This window comes from Hyla sarda, chromosome 5 (assembly GCF_029499605.1).
Source record: "Hyla sarda isolate aHylSar1 chromosome 5, aHylSar1.hap1, whole genome shotgun sequence".
Taxonomy (NCBI): Eukaryota; Metazoa; Chordata; class Amphibia; order Anura; family Hylidae; genus Hyla; species Hyla sarda.
In genome coordinates, this window is record NC_079193.1 from 22,365,902 (window position 1) to 22,386,438 (window position 20,537).

General features: G+C 45.5%; 1 protein-coding gene across 3 annotated transcripts in view; it reads left to right on the forward strand.

Annotated features, from left to right (window-relative positions):
* The first annotated feature begins 200 nt into the window (after nt 1–200).
* CASD1 (CAS1 domain containing 1) overlaps nt 201–20,537 on the forward strand; it is an 83,606-nt gene continuing 63,269 nt past the window's right edge. For 2 of the 3 annotated variants that reach the window (XR_008843797.1, XM_056518998.1), the window contains exons 1-3: nt 201–811; nt 12,352–12,448; nt 13,939–14,059. Coding sequence is in view for 2 of the 3 variants with exons in the window: in XM_056518998.1 (XP_056374973.1) it covers nt 376–811; nt 12,352–12,448; nt 13,939–14,059 (654 nt within the window). In the remaining variant the exon portion in view is untranslated. The remainder of the gene's footprint in view (nt 812–12,351; nt 12,449–13,938; nt 14,060–20,537) is intronic. The other variant, XM_056518996.1, reaches the window with a different exon arrangement.

The window sequence follows — 20,537 nt, forward strand, 5'->3', positions numbered from 1 at the left end:
GAGAGCCACTGGAGAGACAGACAGTACTGGAGAGCCACTGGAGAGACAGACAGTACTGGAGAGCCACTGGAGAGACAGACAGTACTGGAGAGCCACTGGAGAGCCACTGGAGAGACAGACAGTACTGGAGAGCAACTGGAGAGACAGACAGTACTGGAGAGCAACTGGAGAGACAGACAGTACTGGAGAGCCACTGAAGAGACAGACAGTACTGGAGAGCAACTAAGAGTCAAACACTTTAACCCTCGACTAAGTGCCGTCCCTTTTGCAGTAAGGCCGTCTCCCTGACAGCTGACTGTCTCCTCTCGTGTGTCATACACAGTGGACCGTCTTCCTCCAGTCTGTCTCTCACACAGTTGACTGTCTCCCTCCGCTATGTCCTCGGTAGACGCCGGCTCTGCCCCCGGTCACCAGAGGAACCGCAGCCCACCGGCGTCCGACGAGCCCGAAACGCACAAGAAAAAACGTAACCACGTGACCGAGACCCCCGAGGACGAGCAGCCCCTACTGCAAACCTCCGCAGACCCCGCCCCCTCATCACCAGCAGACCCCGCCCCCACGCCTTCGTCCTTCCCCACAGACCCCGCCCCCTCCTCCTCCTCGTTCCAGCCTCTCTGCTGCCCCCCGGCGGTCGGCACTACCATTGTACGCTGCTGTCATGGAGGAGCCAAGATGGCTGCCCTGGCCTACAACCTGGGCAAGCGGGAAATCAATCAGCACTTCAGTGTGAGGAACGCCAAGCTGCTGGCCCTGGGGCTGGCGCTGCTCATCTCCGCCTGCCATGTCGTCTTCTGGGGCTCCTCGTCTCACGGTAAGTGCTCCTCACCATCCGGTCGTGTCGTGATAGCTCAACCTGCTCCTATCGTGACAGCTCAACCTGCTCCTATCGTGACAGCTCCCCCCTGCCTTGTTATGACAGCTCTGCCCTGCTCCTCCCCCCCCCCTGCCTGCTTCTCTTCATATCGTGATAGCATCCTCCATCTCAGTGTGACCCCAACCAGGGGCCCCCATAGATTCAGGGGGGACCGCAAAGAAACCGCTTCCCATTGGTCAGGAAGCGTCTTTCGTAAATTGTTGCCATGTACGATAAAGCTTTGTCCGTTGCTATGGCGACTTCTCCATCACGCTGTTACTATTGTAAAGTCACACCTGGCGACCGTCTATGAGGCCACGGTGAGGCTGCGACACGACTGTCGCCAAAAAAGAATCGCCGTCGCCACAGACCGCATGAAACCGCGTCATCTGTCCGCGACCTCTGTCTATGGTTCCTTTGTTTTTCCTTTTTATATTTCTTAACCGCCAGATTTACACGTATAAAATAGTTTTAACTAAAAAAAAAAAAATTTGCGCACATTTTTAAGTTGACCACATAGCCGGAAACCCTGTGGTGCGTACATGCCGCATTTTTTTTTCACTGTTTCCGTACGTTTCATTTAGCTGTATAGAAAAAATGGAGTCAACTACGCTACTGTGTGCGCCAAAAAAAAGATGTCCATGTTACATCCTTCTTTTTTTTTAAAATAATTTTTACGTAAGCCAATAGGAAATGGATAGCGTACAGCAGCGTGCGTTTTTAGTAAACAGTTACGTTTTTTGCTAAAAAGAAATAAAATATAAAAAAAAAATATATATATATATAGATGATTATAATGTAGCGCCGAAAAATAAGCAACTTTTCGAGGATGTCTTGCACTAACCAGGGTGCCTCCACCTGGATCAAAACTACAACTCCCGGCATGCTCGGACAGCCAAAGGCTGTCCAGGCATGCTGGGAGTTGTAGTTTTGCACTAGCTCTGTTGTGACGCAGCGCAGAAAGGGCAGGAATTTTTCGGGGAGGTCTTGCGCAAATTTTTTTTCGGGAAGGTCTTGTGCTAACCAGGGTGCAAAACTACAACTCCCAGCATGCCCAGACAGCCAAAGGCTGTCTGGGCATGCTGGGAGTTGTAGTTTTGCAACAGCTCTGTTGGAAATGACTGATCTAGTAGACCAATGGATCAGCCGGATCAGTCAGGACATGCTGGGGGTTGTAGTTTTGTTGGAAAGCACTGATCTAAAAGACCATCGCATTAGGTGAAGACTGTCAGGGCATGCTGGGTGTTGTAGTTTTGTAACAGCTTTGTAAAAAGCCACTGATCTAAGAAACCAACGCATCAGCTGAAGGTTGTCAGGGCATGCTGGGAGTTGTAGTTTTGCAACAGCTCTGTAAAAAGCCACTGATCTACGAAACCAACGCATCAGCTGAAGGTTGTCAGGGCATGCTGGGAGTTGTAGTTTTTTATGAGCGTTGTTTGAAATCACTGATCTGAAAGACCAACAGATCAGCCGAAAGCTATCAGGGCATGCTGGGAGTTGTAGTTTGGCATCAGCTCTGTTAGAAATCGCTGATTTAAAGATCATCTGATTAGAGCAGTGGTTCTCAACCTGGGGTACAAGTACTTAGCAGTTCTCCAGGGGGTACTTAAAAAAAATCAGTAATGGCAGCCACAGGTTACTGGTCTGGACAACTTTGAAAGAACTGGTCGGCTGATGTCACTTTACCGAGGAGCGGAGGAGGAGAGTAAAGGGGAAGCGCGGGCACTGGGTGCTGTGGGCAGGAACTACCATCAGCTTTGTTGCTCCAATGCCCCTGCAGACCGGGGACCTACTGCTATGGGAATAGGAATAGGTCCCCAGACCAGAGGAGCAGTGGAGCACCAAACGGGACAGTATGGTGGCCTACAACTATATATGGGGACAGTATGGTGGCCTACAGCTATATATGGGGACAGTATGGGGGCCTACAGCTATATATGGGGACAGTATGGGGGCCTACAGCTATATATGGGGACAGTATGGGGGCCTACAGCTATATATGGGGACAGTATGGGGGCCTACAGCTATATATGGGGACAGTATGGGGGCCTACAGCTATATATGCGGACAGTATGGGGGCCTACAGCTATATATGGGGACAGTATGGGGGCCTACAGCTATATATGGGGACAGTATGGGGGCCTACAGCTATATATGGGGACAGTATGGGGGCCTACAGCTATATATGGGGACAGTATGGGGGCCTACAGCTATATATGGGGACAGTATGGGGGCCTACAGCTATATATGGGGACAGTATGGGGGCCTACAGCTATATATGGGGACAGTATGGGGGCCTACAGCTATATATGGGGACAGTATGGGGGCCTACAGCTATATATGGGGAAAGTATGGGGGCCTACAGCTATATATGGGGACAGTATGGGGGCCTACAGCTATATATGGGGACAGTATGGGGGCCTACAGCTATATATGGGGACAGTATGGGGGCCTACAGCTATATATGGGGACAGTATGGGGGCCTACAGCTATATATGGGGACAGTATGGGGGCCTACAGCTATATATGGGGACAGTATGGGGGCCTACAGCTATATATGGGGACAGTATGGGGGCCTACAGCTATATATGGGGACAGTATGGGGGCCTACAGCTATATATGGGGACAGTATGGGGGCCTACAGCTATATATGGGGACAGTATGGGGGCCTACAGCTATATATGGGGACAGTATGGGGGCCTACAGCTATATATGGGGAAAGTATGGGGGCCTACAGCTATATATGGGGACAGTATGGGGGCCTACAGCTATATATGGGGACAGTATGGGGGCCTACAGCTATATATGGGGACAGTATGGGGGCCTACAGCTATATATGGGGACAGTATGGGGGCCTACAGCTATATATGGGGACAGTATGGGGGCCTACAGCTATATATGGGGACAGTATGGGGGCCTACAGCTATATATGGGGACAGTATGGGGGCCTACAGCTATATATGGGGACAGTATGGGGGCCTACAGCTATATATGGGGACAGCATGGGGGCCTACAGCTATATATGGGGACAGCATGGGGGCCTACAGCTATATATGGGGACAGTATGGGGGCCTACAGCTATATATGGGGACAGTATGGGGGCCTACAGCTATATATGGGGACAGTATGGGGGCCTACAGCTATATATGGGGACAGTATGGGGGCCTACAGCTATATATGGGGACAGTATGGGGGCCTACAGCTATATATGGGGACAGTATGGGGGCCTACAGCTATATATGGGGACAGTATGGGGGCCTACAGCTATATATGGGGACAGTATGGGGGCCTACAGCTATATATGGGGACAGTATGGGGGCCTACAGCTATATATGGGGACAGTATGGGGGCCTACAGCTATATATGGGGACAGTATGGGGGCCTACAGCTATATATGGGGACAGTATGGGGGCCTACAGCTATATATGGGGACAGTATGGTGGCCTACAGCTATATATGGGGACAGTATGGGGGCCTACAGCTATATATGGGGACAGTATGGTGGCCTACAGCTATATACGGGGACAGTATGGTGGCCTACAGCTATATACGGGGACAGTATGGGGGCCTACAGCTATATACGGGGACAGTATGTGGCCTACAGCTATATACGGGGACAGTATGGTGGCCTACAGCTATATACGGGGACAGTATGGGGGCCTACAGCTATATACGGGGGCAGTATGGGGGCCTACAGCTATATACGGGTGAAGTATGGGGGCCTACAACTATATGTGGGAGCAGTATGGGGGCCTACAACTATATGTGGGGGAAGTATGGGGGCCTACAGCTATATATGGGGACAGTAGGGGGGCCTACAGCTATATATGGGGGCCTACAGCTATATATGGGGGAAGTATGGGGGCCTACAACTTTATATGGGGGCCTACAGCTATATATGGGAGCAGTATGGGGGCCTACAGCTATATATGGGAGCAGTTTGGGGGGCCTACAGCTATATATGGGGCAAGTATGGGGACCTACAGCTATATATGGGGGCCTACAACTATATATGGGGCAGTATGGGGGCCTACAGCTATATATGGGGGCCTAAAACTATATATGGGGCAGTATGGGGGCCTACAACTGTATATGGGGGGGGGGAAGTATGGGGTCTACAGCTATATATGGGGGAAGTATGGGGGCCTACAGCTATATATGGGGGCCTAAAACTATATATGGGGGCAGTATGGGGGCCTACAGCTATATATGGGGGGGAAGTATGGGGTCTACAGCTATATATGGGGGAAGTATGGGGGCCTACAGCTATATATGGGGGCCTACAGCTATATATGGGGGAAGTATGGGGGCCTACAGCTATATATGGGAGCAGTTTGGGGGCCTACAGCTATATATGGGAGCAGTTTGGGGGCCTACAGCTATATATGGGAGCAGTTTGGGGGCCTACAGCTATATATGGGAGCAGTTTGGGGGCCTACAGCTATATATGGGAGCAGTTTGGGGGCCTACAGCTATATATGGGAGCAGTTTGGGGGCCTACAGCTATATATGGGAGCAGTTTGGGGGCCTACAGCTATATACGGGGGCAGTATGGGGGCCTACAACTATATATGGGGGAAGTATGGGGGCCTACAGCTATATATGGGGCCTACAACTATATATGGGGGCAGTATGGGGGCCTACAGCTATATATGGGGGCCTAAAACTATATATGGGGGCAGTATGGGGGCCTACAGCTGTATATGGGGGGGGGAAGTATGGGGTCTACAGCTATATATGGGGGAAGTATGGGGGCCTACAGCTATGTATGGGGGCCTACAACTATATATGAGGGAAGTATGGGGGCCTACAGCTATATATGGGAGCAGTTTGGGGGCCTACAGCTATATATGGGAGCAGTTTGGGGGCCTACAGCTATATATGGGGGCAGTATGGTGGCCTACAGCTATATATGGGAGCAGTTTGGGGGCCTACAGCTATATATGGGAGCAGTATGGTGGCCTACAGCTATATATGGGAGCAGTATGGTGGCCTACAGCTATATATGGGAGCAGTATGGGGGCCTACAGCTATATATGGGGGCAGTATTGGGGCCTACAGCTATATATGGGGTTAGTATGGGGGCCTACAGCTATATATGGGGGCAGTATGGGGGCCTAGAGCTATATATGGGGGCAGTTTGGGGGCCTACAACTATGTATGGGAGCAGTTTGGGGGCCTACAGCTATATATGGGGGTAGTATGGGGGCCTACAACTATATATGGGGGTAGTTTGGGGGCCTACAGCTATATATGGGGGTAGTTTGGGGGCCTACAGCTATATATGGGGGTAGTTTGGGGGCCTACAACTATATATGGGGGCAGTTTGGGGGCCTACAACTATATAAGGGGATAGTTAGGGGCCTACAGCTATATTTGGGGCACAGAGGGGGACCTAACAACTTTATGGGGACACAACGCGGGTTCTATTACTGTGTGTGACAATAAACATGGGGAGTTTGTAAATAGGTGGGTATTGTACTGCAGAAAGGAGCCTAAAATGTTTTTGTCTGGTTCTGTGGAGACGTCTTGTATGGGAGAAATCTTCATGGCGGTCTAGGCCAGATAGAGAAGAAAAGAAAAGTAAACAACTCCGGTTAGAGAAGACGTCGCCTGTAAATCGGGGGACTGGGGAGAGGAACAGGGGGGCCTGTTATAGAGGAAAGTAAAGCATATGAATTATACTATAATCATTACAGATTGTCTCTAATATGGGGGGACAATTTTTTGGGAATGGGCAGTCATGGGGTACTCAGGCAAAAAAGGTTGAGAACCGCTGGATTAGACGAAGGCTGTCAGGGCATGCTGGGTGTTGTAGTTTTGCACCAGCTATGTTAGAAAGTCGCTGATCTAAGACTGTGTTTCCCAACCAGTGCGCCTCCAGCTGTTCCAAAACTACAACTCCCAGCATGCCCGGACAGCCAACGGCTGTCCGGGCATGCTGGGATTTGTAGTTTTGAAACAGCTGGAGACACACTGGTTGGGAAACACTGATCTAAGAGACCAACACATCAGCTGAAGGCTGTCCGGGCATGCTGGGAGTTGTAGTTTTGCAACAGCTGGAACCCCAGACCCCAGTGTTAGATCCATCTTTATCCGACCTCTTTGTCTTCTTACCGTCACTCGTATCTCATTTCCATCTCACATGCAAATATTGTCCCGGCCGGCTGCACTCTCTGCCCCCACAGCTGCGCTCCTGCACATCATCCCCCGGGGGGTTCGCAGCTTCTATTATGTTCGTGTCGTTTAGCTTCCTCGGCTTTCGTGTCCTGTCCTTCCGCTGTGTGTGAACGGGGTTTGATGACCGTATTTATCAGCAGTTCACAGTAAATTGTTAAATAATCCATGGAGAAAATCTGGTCCATGAAAATCTGACAAACTGCAGCCAGGGGGTCAGAATCAGGATACATAGTGGTTATACACCTCTCCTTCAGCTCTATCTGTATACTGCTACTGCTATCTCTATGGGATGAGGATATATAGTAGTTATACACCTCCAGCTCTATCTGTATACTGCTGCTAACTCTGAGATCAGGATATATAGTAGTTATACACCTCTCCTTCAGCTCTATCTGTATACTGCTACTGCTATCTCTATGGGATGAGGATATATAGTAGTTATACACCTCCAGCTCTATCTGTATACTGCTGCTAACTCTGAGATCAGGATATATAGTAGTTATGCACCTCCCCTCCAGCTCTATCTGTATACTGCTGCTGCTATCTCTATGGGATCAGGATATATAGTAGTTTTACACCTCCAGCTCTATCTGTATACTGCTGCTAACTCTATGAGATCAGGATCAATAGTAGTTATACACCACCTAAATCAGCTCTATCTGTATACTGCTGCTATCTCTATAGGATCAGGAAATCTAGTAGTTATACACCTCCCCTCCAGCTCTATCTGTATACTGCTGCTATCTCTATGGGATCAGGATCTATAGTAGTTATACACCTCTATTTCAGCTCTTTGTATACTGCTGCTATCTCTATGGGATCAGGATATATAGTAGTTTTACATCTTCTCTCCAGCTCTATCTGTATACTACTGCTGCTCTCTCTATTAGATCAGGATCTATAGTAGTTATACACCTCCTATATCAGCTCTATCTGTATACTGCTGCTATCTCTATGGGATCAGGAAATATAATAGTTATACACCTCCAGCTCTATCTGTATGCTGCTGTTATCTCTATGGGATCAGTATATATAGTAGTTTATACAGTTCCCCTCCCAGCTCTATCTGTATACTGCTGCTATCTCTATGGGATCAGGATCTATAGTAGTTATTAGGGGTGTGAATCGCCAAGAATTTGGCGATTCGATTTGAATCGCGATACCAGTGTGGCGATTCGATATATCGCGATATATCGCGATACCGTCTAGGTGACGATACATCGCGATATATCGCCCACCTGGGAGCATTCATAGATCCCAATAGACGCCGCTGTCAGCTTTGACAGCGGCGATCTAGTACTCCGGTGCTCACTTTTCTCATGTTATCCCGTCCGGGCTGCAAAATAAAAGAAAACGCACTTTCTCTTACCTGCCAACGAGCCCCCGGAGCTCCGGTAAAGGTGTTCGGTCCCCGGGCTGTATTCTTCTTACTTCCTGTTAGTCCGGCACGTCACATGGAGCTTCAGCCTATCACCAGCGGAGGCGGGACATCGCTGCGGCCAGTGATAGGCTGAAGCTCCATGTGACGTGCCGGACTAACAGGAAGTAAGAAGAATACAGCCCGGGGACCGAACACCTGTACCGGAGCTCCGGGGGCTTGTTGGCAGGTAAGAGAAAGTGCGTTTTATTAAAAATTCCACATCCCTAAAAGAATCGATTCAAAAATATTTTGAATCGATTCTGTATCGGCAAATGAAAAATCGCGATTATCGCGAGAATCGATTTTTTCTTACATCCCTAGTAGTTATATACACCTCCCCTCCAGCTCTATCTGTATACTGCTGCTATCTCTATGGGATCAGGATCTATAGTAGTTATATACACCTCCCCTCCAGCTCTATCTGTATACTGCTGCTATCTCTATGGGATCAGGATCTATAGTAGTTATATACACCTCCCCTCCAGCTCTATCTGTATACTGCTGCTATCTCTATGGGATCAGGATCTATAGTAGTTATATACACCTCCCCAATTGCTAAATATACTTCAGGGTGTGAACAACATCAATAGCCTCCACTTTGCCGCCCACATGAGAACCGACTATTACATACAGTCTAAATCCAAGCTGTACAGTGGTTACTAAGTAGACAGACCGGGGCCTCTGCCGGGTGAATGAAACCCTACGAATATGTCTGACAATACCCTGGAAGCTTTCTAGGGGCCTTTCTTTTTGCTGATTAGATGCGTAATTGGATCTAGGGCTGGGCGGTATGACCAAAAATGTGTATCACGGTATTTTTGTAACTTATGGCGGTTCCACGGTATATATAACGGTATTTCTTTCACCCCCCCAAATGATGTTACCCGCCAGCGCTGTTCTGCTCCCCCCCCCCCCCCCAATTATCAGCCCATTGGGGTACTACTCACATATGCCACCCACAAGCACTGTCCCCCTCCTCTTTGTTGTGAGCCACCGGCGCTGGAACTCTATACTGTACGCCAGTGGTCTCCAACCTGCGGACCTCCAGCTGTTGCAAAACTACAACCCCCAGCATGCCCGGACAGCCAACGGTACTACTCATATATGCCACCCACAAGCACTGACCTCCTCCTCTTTGTTGTGAGCCACCGGCGCTGGAACTCTATACTGTATGCCAGTGGTCTCCAACCTGCGGACCTCCAGCTGTTGCAAAACTACAACCCCCAGCATGCCCGGACAGCCAACGGCTGTCCGGGCATGCTGGGAGTTGTAGTTTTGCAACAGCTTGAGGTCCGCAGGTTGGAGACCACTGCTGTACACTGTATACCTATGCCCGGGCTGCAAAAGATAAACAAAATAAACTTTAACTTACCTACGTCGGCCTCAAGCTGTTCCTGGGAGTTGTAGTTTTGCAACATCTGGAGGTCCGCAGGTTGGAGACCACTGGCGTACAGTATAGAGTTCCAGCGCCGGTGGCCCCCAACAAGGAGGAGTTGGACAGTGCTTGCGGGTGACATATGTGAGTAGTACCCCACTGGGCTGATAATTAATTGGGGGGGGGAGCAGAACAGCGCTGGCGGGTCACATGATTTGGTGGGGGGAGCAGAACAGCGCTGGCGGGTCACATGATTTGGTTGGGGGGGAGGCGGGAAGCAGAACAGCGCTGGCGGGTAACATATGATTAATTCCCCGATGTGGGGACAGCGCTGGGCTGATAATTCATTCATTCCCGAGGGGGAGGGGCCAATCCGGTATTGCGGTATGGGGAAAAATAGCACTAAAATTTCGGTATTCGGTATGAACCGGTATACCGCCCAGCCCTAATTGGATCATAAATTAAAATTCATATGGAAATATGGCTGTCGTGCACTCGCTATCACAGGGGATAGCAAAACGTTGTTTTCTAGGCTTGTATGTATATATCTGGATGGAAAGGCGGAGCTAAGATAGGCATCTAAAAACGATAGAAACTGGGGGGGGGGCTCACACTATATAAATAATATATATGAAGAAAATAGAATGTCCAGCGCAGGTAGATCCAACAGAGCAATTTATTGAAGATAAAACCTCAGTACAAGGACATCGTGGGCACAGGTGACACGTTTCGGCCCACTAAATGGGCCTTAACCCCTTAAGGACCTGGGCTTTTTCCGTTTTTTCATTTTCAATTTTTCCTCCTTAACTTTAAAAAATCATAACTCTTAAAAATTTTCACCTAAAATTATATATAATCGCTTAATTTTTGCGTCCCTAATTCTACTTTGTAATGACATTAGTCATTTTACCCAAAAATCTACGGTGAAACGGGAAAAAAAATCAATGTGCGACAAAATTGATGAAAAAACACTATTTTGTAAGTTTTGGGGGCTTCTGTTTTTACGCAGAACATTTTTTGTCAAAAATGATACCTTATCTTTATTCTGTAGGTCCATATGGTTAAAATGATCCCCTACTTGTATCACTTCAGAAAAAAATCATGAATACATGCAGGAAAATTTATACGTTTAAAATGGTAATCTTTTGACCCCTATAGCTTTTTTATTTTTGCGTGTTCAGGGCGGTATGAGGGCTCATTTTTTGCGCCGTCATCTGAAGTTTTTAGCGGTACCATTTTTATTCTGATCAGACTTATTTTGATCACTTTTTTGTGGTATAAAAAGTGATCAAAAATGCGCTATTTTGGACTTTGGATTTTTTTTTGGCGCGTACGCCATTGAACGGGCGGTTTAAAAAGCGGTATATTTTTATAATGCGGACATTTCCGCACGTGGCGATACCACATATCTTTATTTTTATTATTATTTACATAATGTTTTTTTTATTTTTGGAAATGCCGGGTGATTCAAACTTTTATTAGGGGAAGGGATAATTGAAAAAAAGCCGGGACCCGCGGCTAATACAGGACATCACTGATCGCGGTGATGCCCTGTATTAACCCTTCAGACGCGGCGATCAAAGCTGACTGCCGCGTCTGAAGGGAAAGTGACACTAACCCAGCTGTTCACTCGGGCTGTTCGGGACCGCCGCGATTTCACCGCAGCGGTCCCGAACAGCCCGACTGAATAGCCGGGTTAGTGCTTACAGGACACCGGGAGCGACCTTACCTGCCTCCTCGGTGTCTTCTCCGTTCAGGGATTCCCATGTATGGCCGGCGCTCTCCTTCCTCGTCATCATGTAACTACGTGATGGCGGTGACGGAGAGCGAGGATACCCGGCCAGCAGCAGAGACGTTCCGGAGCGACGGGGACACGGCGACAGCGATGGTGCGACATCCAGGGCAGCGGTGACGGGTCCGGAGCGGCGGGGACACGTGAGTATTACCTCCTCCTGCAGTGGTCTTCAATCTGCGGACCTCCAGATGTTGCAAAACTACAACTCCCAGCTTGCCCGGACAGCCAACGGTTGTCCGGGCATGCTGGGAGTTGTAGTTTTGCAACATCTGGAGGTCCGCAGGTTCAAGACCACTATTGGGTTAAAAATGTATATTTTTTTAGATTTTGCCCCTAAAAATTGGGTGCGTCTTATACGCCGGTGCGTCCTATAGGACGAAAAATACGGTAGTTATCTGCCCCCCCCCCCCTGCATATCACTATCGATATCCCATAAGGCCATGTTCACACAACAAAATTTCCACAGCGCAAATTCTGATTTTGGTGTCCACTGATCGGAAACGCATTGCCGTCTATGGAGGCGGCACATTTCCGTGCGGTCCTAGCACCGGCAGAACATTTTAAATTTGCGCAATGTCCGCCTGTGTTTTCCGGGCAGACATGTCGCAGATTATCCGCCATGTAAACCTATCCTGATAGGCCACTCCTCAGTGAGCAGGATAGGGGGGGGGGGGTGTATGATTGTTAGTAATGTAACAGCACAATAACCTCATCTTATGTTTCTTCAGGAGATGACACGTGCGGATACCTTATATCCAGCGGGCGCTTTCTGGGGGAAAACGTATGGCAGCCGTACAGCTGTATGATGCACAAGTACAAGGCAAGGTATGAAGTATCAGCAAGTACTGTGGTGTTGAATTTCCCTTTAGCGCCCCCACAGGTGAAATGAGGCATTACACAGTTATCTTTGGGTTTCCTGTGTAATACACCAATGGTCAGGATCCTGCAGAGACGCTACCTGTGAACTTTCTTACCCTACCAGGGTATTTATACAATTCCTTGGGGCCCACGCCTCTCCGCACACACGCGCATCAGCAGCTGACTTTGAGATTTTGCCGACATATGTGTGGAATGGTAGTCAGAATCCAAATGTGAACGCAGCCTTAAAGGGGTACTCCGCCCCATGACATCTAAAGGATACGGGATAAGATGTCTGATCGCGGGGGTCCCGCCGCTGGGGACCCCCACGATCTCACTGCTGTACCCGGCGTTTGTTTAGAGCGTCGAGTGCAGTGTCGGAGGCTCATGACATCACAGCCACGCCCCCTCAATGCAAGTATATGGGAGGGGGCGTGACAGCTGTCACGCCCCCTCCCATAGACTTGCATTGAGGGGGCGTGGCTGTGATGTCACAAGCAGGGCATGACCGTGACGTCACGAGCCGCCACCCAGCATTGCAAGTCATCCGGCAGGGAGCGAAGTTCGCTAAGTGCACAGGATGTCTGGGGTGCCACAGCCGAGATCGCGGGGATCCCCAGCGGCGGGACTCCCCGCAATCAGACATCTTATCCACTATCCTTTGGATAGGGGATAAGATGTCTAGGGGCAGAGTACCCCTTTAAGGATTTAGTTCAGAGACCTGTGGTTTAGTGTTTAAAGGGGTACTCCGGTGGAAATTTTTATTTTTTTATTTTTTTAAATCAACTGGCGCCAGAAAGTTAAACAGATTTGTAAATGACTTCTATTAAAAAAATCTTTACCCTTCCACTTATTAGCAGTTGTATGCTACAGAGGAAATTCTTTTCTTTTTGAATTTCTTTTATCTTGTCCACAGTGCTCTCTGCTGACACCTGATGCCCATATCAGAAACTGTCCCATTGCAAACCTATGCTGCTCTGGACAGTTCCTGACACGTACAGAGGTGTCAGTAGAGAGCACTGTGGAGAAGACAAAAAAAGAAATTCAAAAAGAAAAGAATTTCCTCTGGAGCATACAACTGCTAAAAAGTACTGGAAGGGTAAAAAAATTTTTTAATAGAGGTAATTTACAAATCTGTTTAACTTTCTGTCATCAGTTGATTTAAAAAAAAAAAAATCCATCAGAGTACCCCTTTTGATGGACACACTCCAGTTGGAGTGCCTCTTTCATAAGCTGTTATGGGCTGTAAAATAATACTGAGCTCTGACATATTATCTTTAGATTGTAAAAAAGTCTATGCCATCTCTACCAACTGTGCCAATGCATACTAGTAATGGGAGAGATGAATTCTCAGTTTTTGTCCACTAAGGGATGCTTAAGATCTGGCCATAGATACAAGGGGACGGTAAATAAAGTGAGGTTAAGTGTCTCTTTAACCTCTTGTACTTCTCTTGTAGTGACGCCACAAGCTGCCTGAGGGACAAGCGCGTTACCTTTGTGGGAGACTCCAGGATACGTCAGCTGTTCTTCGCTTTTATAAAGATCCTTAATCCACATGTCAAAGAACAAGGAAACAAGGTTAGTACCTGTAAGAATTGGGACGCATCCTAGTTTGGCTTCAAAATGAACCTGTCAACACTGCTGCCCGTCCCACAAGTCATTGGGGGTCGGCCCCCTAGTGCGTTTATTCCTCCCCACCACATTTGATTGATATATCTCGCTCTCTTTGGGTATAGGGAGAGCTCCAGCAATCAAGGCCAGCGAAGCGGGGAGGAGCCGCCAGAACCCTTCCCAATGACTTGTGGTTTAGGCAGCATGATAATAAAAGTAACTCCTTAAAGTGGTACTCCAGTTAAAAACTATTTTTTTTTTTCACATCAACTGGCTCCAGAAAGTTAAACAGATTTGTAAATGACTTCTATAAAAAAAAAATCTTAATCCTACCAGTATTTATCAGCTGCTGAAGATGAGTAGTTCTTTTCTGTCTGATCCCAGTGCTCTCTGCTGACACCTCTGTTTGTCTCAGGAACTGTCCAGAGTAGGAGCAAATCCCCATAGCAAACCTCTCCTGCTCTGGAGAGTTCCTGAGACAGACAGAGGTTTTAGCAGAGAGCACTGTGGTGAGACTGGAAAGAACTACTCAAGTTTAGCTACTGATATGTACTGGTATGATTAAGATTTTTTAATAGAAGTTATTTACAAATCTGTTTAACTTTCTGGAGCCAGTTGATACGAAAAAAATGTTGTTTAGCTGGAATACCCCTTTAAGGATTTAGCCTGTTTTCGTCTTAAAGGGGTACTCCGCTACTCGGCGTTTGAAACAAACTGTTCCGAATGCTGGAGCCGGGAGCTTGTGACCTCATAGCCCCGCCTCCTCATGACGTCACACCCTACCCCCTCAATGCAAGTCTATGGGAGGGGGTGTGGCAGCTGTCACTCACGCTCAATAAAGCGTCATAGCCATTAAACACCTAAAGGCTTAAATCTATGACCTGGAGCATTAAGGACCAGGCAGCCAAGGCGTACATGTATGTCCTGTGTCACCTACCTGTTAGGCCAATTTCACACTATACGTTTTTCCGTTTTTTATGTTTTTGCATGCACAATTTCTCTCGTTACTTTCTCCCGTCACAAAATAATGTCCGTTATTAGTACGAGCTATGACGGGTTAAAACGTATAACTTAAAAATCCCGTAGACTATAATTGGATTTTGTAACGGACGTTAAACGGCCTCTATCTAAGCACGACTGTGGCATCTAAAGGATTAAAGGGGTACTTCGCTGGAAAACATTTTTTATTTTAATCAACTGGTGCCAGAAAGTTAAACAGATTTGTAAATGACTTCAATTAAAAAATCTTTACCCTTCCAGTACTTTTTAGCAGCTGTATGCTACAGAGGAAATTCTTTTTTTTAAATGTTTTTTTTTTTTTTAATTTCTTCTTTTTTGTCTTGTCCACAGTGCTCTCTGCTAACACCTGATGCCCGTATCAAGAACTGTGCAGAGCAGGAGAAAATCCCCATTGCAAACCTATGCTGCTCTGGACAGTTCCTGACACGGACAGAGGTGTCTGTCAGCAGAGAGCACTGTGGACAAGACAAAAAAGAAATTCAAAAAGAAAAGAATTTCCTCTGTAGAATACAGCAGCTAAAAAGTACTGGAAGGGTCAAGATTTTTTAATTGAAGTCATTTACAAATCTGTTTAACTTTCTGGCACCAGTTGAGATAGAGAGAGAGATATAGCAGCACACTGCTAGCACAAAGATATAGATAAAACATGAGTATATAGATAGAACATGAAAAGCTATACAGCTGTAATGCAATAAATGAAGATATGAAAATATGAGGTACTTAGCCTGCAAATTTGGCGCCAAATAGCGTGGACCGTCCCACCTATTTGGCACCAAATTTGCAAGCTAAGTACCTCATATTTTCATAGTTTCATATCTTCATTTATTGCATTACAGCTGTATAGCTTTTCATGTTCTATCTACTCATGTTTTATCTATATACTCATGTTTCATCTACCGTATTTTTCGCCGTATAAGACGCACTTTTTCTTCCCCAAAACTGGGGGGAAAAAGTTGGTGCGTCTTTTACGGCGAATACACCCCTATCGCGGAGGTCCCTGCGGCCATCAACGTCCGGGACCCGCGGCTAATACAGGACATCACCGATCGCGGTGATGCCCTGTATTAACCCTTCAGACGTGGCGATCAAAGCTGACCGCCGCGTCTGAAGGGAAAGTGACACTAACCCGGCTGTTCAGTCGGGCTGTTCGGGACCGCCACGATTTCACCGCGGCGGTCCCGAACAGCCCGACTGAATAGCCGGGTTAGTGCTTACAGGACACCGGGAGGGACCTTACCTGCCTCCTCGGTGTCTTCTCCGTTCAGGGATCCCCTGTATGGCCGGCGCTCTCCTTCCTCGTCATCACGTCGTCGCGTACGTGCGTTGGCGTGCGTAACGACGTGATGGCGGCGACAGAGAGCGAGGATACCCGGCCGGCAGCAGAGACGTTCCAGAGCGACGGGGACACGGCGTCAGCGATGGAGCGACATCCAGGGCAGCGGTGACGGGTCCGGAGCGGCGGGGACACGTGAGTATTACTCCTATGCAGTGGTCTTCAATCTGCGAACCTCCAGATGTTGCAAAACTACAACTCCCAGCATGCCCGGACAGCCAACGGCTGTCCGGGCATGCTGAGAGTTGTAGTTTTGCAACATCTGGAGGTCCACAGGTTGAAGATCACTATTGGGTTCAAAATCTTTATTTTTTTTAGATTTTGCCCCTAAAAACTGGGTGCGTCTTATACGCTGGTGCGTCCTATAGGACGAAAAATACGGTATATCTTTGTGCTAGCAGTGTGCTGCTGTATTCTCCTGCTGCTGTATATTTAGCCCAGCAGCTTGCACCTGCAAGCCAGGCTTTTACAATAGTTTGGATCAATAGTGCTGGCCAATTTATCCTTTGGTTATATAATATATATATATAGGGGAATATGCAAATCAGCTCATTACATCACCTTTTCAGGCGATGTTCCCTGGTATCAGCTTAGCTCCAGTTACGGAATATAAAAAGCTAATCGGGATTAATGCCAAGCCAGAACTCTCTCTCCAGAAGGAAAGAGCACCCATCTGCAGACAGCTGTTTCGGGGTACTTGCCCCTCGTCAGTACAGAGCAGGGTAAGGCTGGGTTCACACTACGTTTTGTCCCATACGTATATGAGCCGACCGGAGTGAAACGTTCGGTCCGGTCGGCTCATTTTTGCGCCGTATGCGCTTTTACAACCGGACCTAAAACTGTGGTCAACCACGGTTTTAGGTCCGGTTGTAAAAGCGCATACGGCGCAAAAATGAGCCGACCGGACCGAACGTTTCACTCCGGTCGGCTCATTGAAATGAATGACATAAGGGAGCGCATACGGTCACATACGGGAGCGCGAGCTTTTAGCTCCCTCCTGCCGTATGCGCTCCCGTATGGGACAAAACGTAGTGTGGACCCAGCCTAATCTGGCTTGGCTGAGATGAGGGGCCTTAGACCAACTAAACGGGATGAGTATTTAATGAGTATGAGTTAAATACTCATATATATATATATATATATATATATATATATATATATATATATATATTTTATATATATATATTTTATATATATATATTTTATATATATATTTTATATTTTATATATATTTTATATATATATATTTTATATATATATTTTATATTTTATATATATATTATATATATATATTTTATATTTTATATATATTATATATATATATTATATATATATATATTATATATATATATATTATATTATATATATATATTATATATATATATATATATTATATTATATATATATATTATATATATATATTATATTATATTATATATATATATATATTATATTATATATATATATATTATATTATATATATATATTATAATATATATTATAATATATATATATATATATATATATACGGTATATATTATTTATATATATATATATATATATATATATATATATATTATATATATTATATATAATATATATGTATATATAATATATATGTATATATAATATATATATGTATATATTATATATAATATATATATGTATATATTATATATAATATATATATGTATATATTATATATAATATATATATGTATATATTATATATAATATATATATGTATATATTATATATAATATATATATGTATATATTATATATAATATATATATGTATATATTATATATAATATATATATGTATATATTATATATTATATTATATATATATAATATATATATTTATATTCCACCGGAGTTCCCCATGGTTCACATCACGATTTTACCATCTATTAACAGACAGTAAAATCTGACATAATCGGATTACCTGAAATCGTATGCAATTGTATTTAAAAAAAATAGTTTGGTATCCGATTTAAAATCCTATCCAAAAAATCGCACAGCTGAAAATTTCATCCAATTTTTCACAAAAAATCTGATCATGTTTGGAAAATTATATGTAAGTCAAGAGCAATAAAGTTTGTTTAAAGACACTACTGCGCATGTGAAAAAAAGAAATTGCGCGCGATAAATCTGATTTAAATCGCGCAGCCGCGCGATTCAATACAATTTACATAGGCCATAATGATAAAAATATCGGACACGATTTCGATCCGATTTTTAAATCTGGGCCAAAAATAATGGTCAACCACGACTTTACACCCCTGATGTAAATTCGGATGCGGATCAAAACTGATGCATGTGTTGGATATGATTACTGAATGGTGGTCAATGGATACGAATTGGGGTGCAGATTTGTACGATTTGAAGTAAGATGGTAAAATCGGGATTGTGAATTCTCTCCTATGCTATTTGCACTCCATGGGGCGTTGGCTGCATAATACAGCTGACAACTGTGAGTGATGGCGCTGGCACAGTTTTTGTGACCACATCATCACTGTATTGCACGGTTTCCCAACCGGGGTGCCTCCAGCTGTTGCAAAACTACAACTCCCAGCATGCCCGGACAGCCAACGGCTGTCCGGGCATGCTGGGAGTTGTAGTTTTGCAACAGCTGGAGGCACCCCGGTTGGGAAACAGTGCTGTATTGTAATAGTACAACACAGTTCAAACAGGAACTGCACATTTTCAGCCGTTGGCTGTCCGGGCATGCTGGGAGTTGTAGTTTTGCAACAGCTGGAGGCACCCCGGTTGGGAAACAGTGCTGTATTGTAATAGTACAACACAGTTCAAACAGGAACTGCACATTTTCTGTGATCTATTATGTTGCAGAATAAGGAGTTTTAAAGGGTACTCCGGTGGAATATTTTATTTTTATTTTTTTTTAATCAATTTTTAAAAATCTTAATCCTTCCAGTACTTATAAGCTGCTGGATACTACAGAGGAAATTCTTTTCTTTTTGGAACACAGAGCTCTCTGCTGACATCATGAGCACAGTGCTCTCTGCTGACATCTCTGTCCATTTTAGGAACTGTCCAGAGCAACATATGTTTGCTATGGGGATTTTCTCCTACTCTTGGGGGGGGGGGGGGGGTGGGGTGGAGAGAAAGGGTGCACATGTGTGGAATTTTAATAGCATAGGGACAGACCACAATTAGAGATGAGCGAACTTACAGTAAATTTGATTCGTCACAAACTTCTCGGCTCGGCAGTTAATGACTTTTCCTGCATAAATTAGTTCAGCTTTCAGGTGCTCTGGTGGGCTGTAAAAGGTGGATACAGTCCTAGGAAAGAGTCTCCTAAGACTGTATCCACCTTTTCCAGCCCACCGGAGCACCGGAAAGCTGAATTAATTTATGCAGGAAAATTCATCAACTGCCGAGCCGAGAAGTTTGTGACGAATCGAATTTACTGTAAGTTCGCTCATCTCTAGCCACAATAGGGAGAGTCTATACTGCAGTTTACGAGGCTATCTGAATCAATATAAAGGGCACTGAACCTAATTTGGTCACAATACTTATGAATGAATGGCCAATCAGTACTACAATATTTCCTGTGTTTAAAGGGGTACTCCGGTGGAAAACTTTTTTTTTTTTTTATAAATCAACTGATGCCAGAAAGTTACCGTAAACAGATTTGTAAATTACCACTATTAAAAAAAAAATCTTAATCCTTACAGTATACTACAGAGAAAATGCTTTTCTGTTTTTGATTTCTCTTCTGTCGTGACCACAGTGCTCTCTGCTGACATCTCTGTCCATTTTAGGAACTGTGAAGAGCAGGAGAAAATCCCCATAGCAAACATATGCTGCTCTGGACCAGTTCCTAAGATGGACAGAGGTGTCAGCAGAGAGCACTGTGGTCGTGGTAGAAGAGAAATCCAAAAAGAAAAGAATTTCCTCTGTAGTATACAGCCCCTAAAAAGTACTGGAAGGATTAAGATTTTTTTTTTTTTAATAGAAGTAATTTACAAATCTGTTTAACTTTCTGGCACCAGTTGATTTAAACAACAAAAAAAAAAAAGTTTTCCACCGGAGTACCCCTTTAAGAGTGGATACAATAACCACCTAA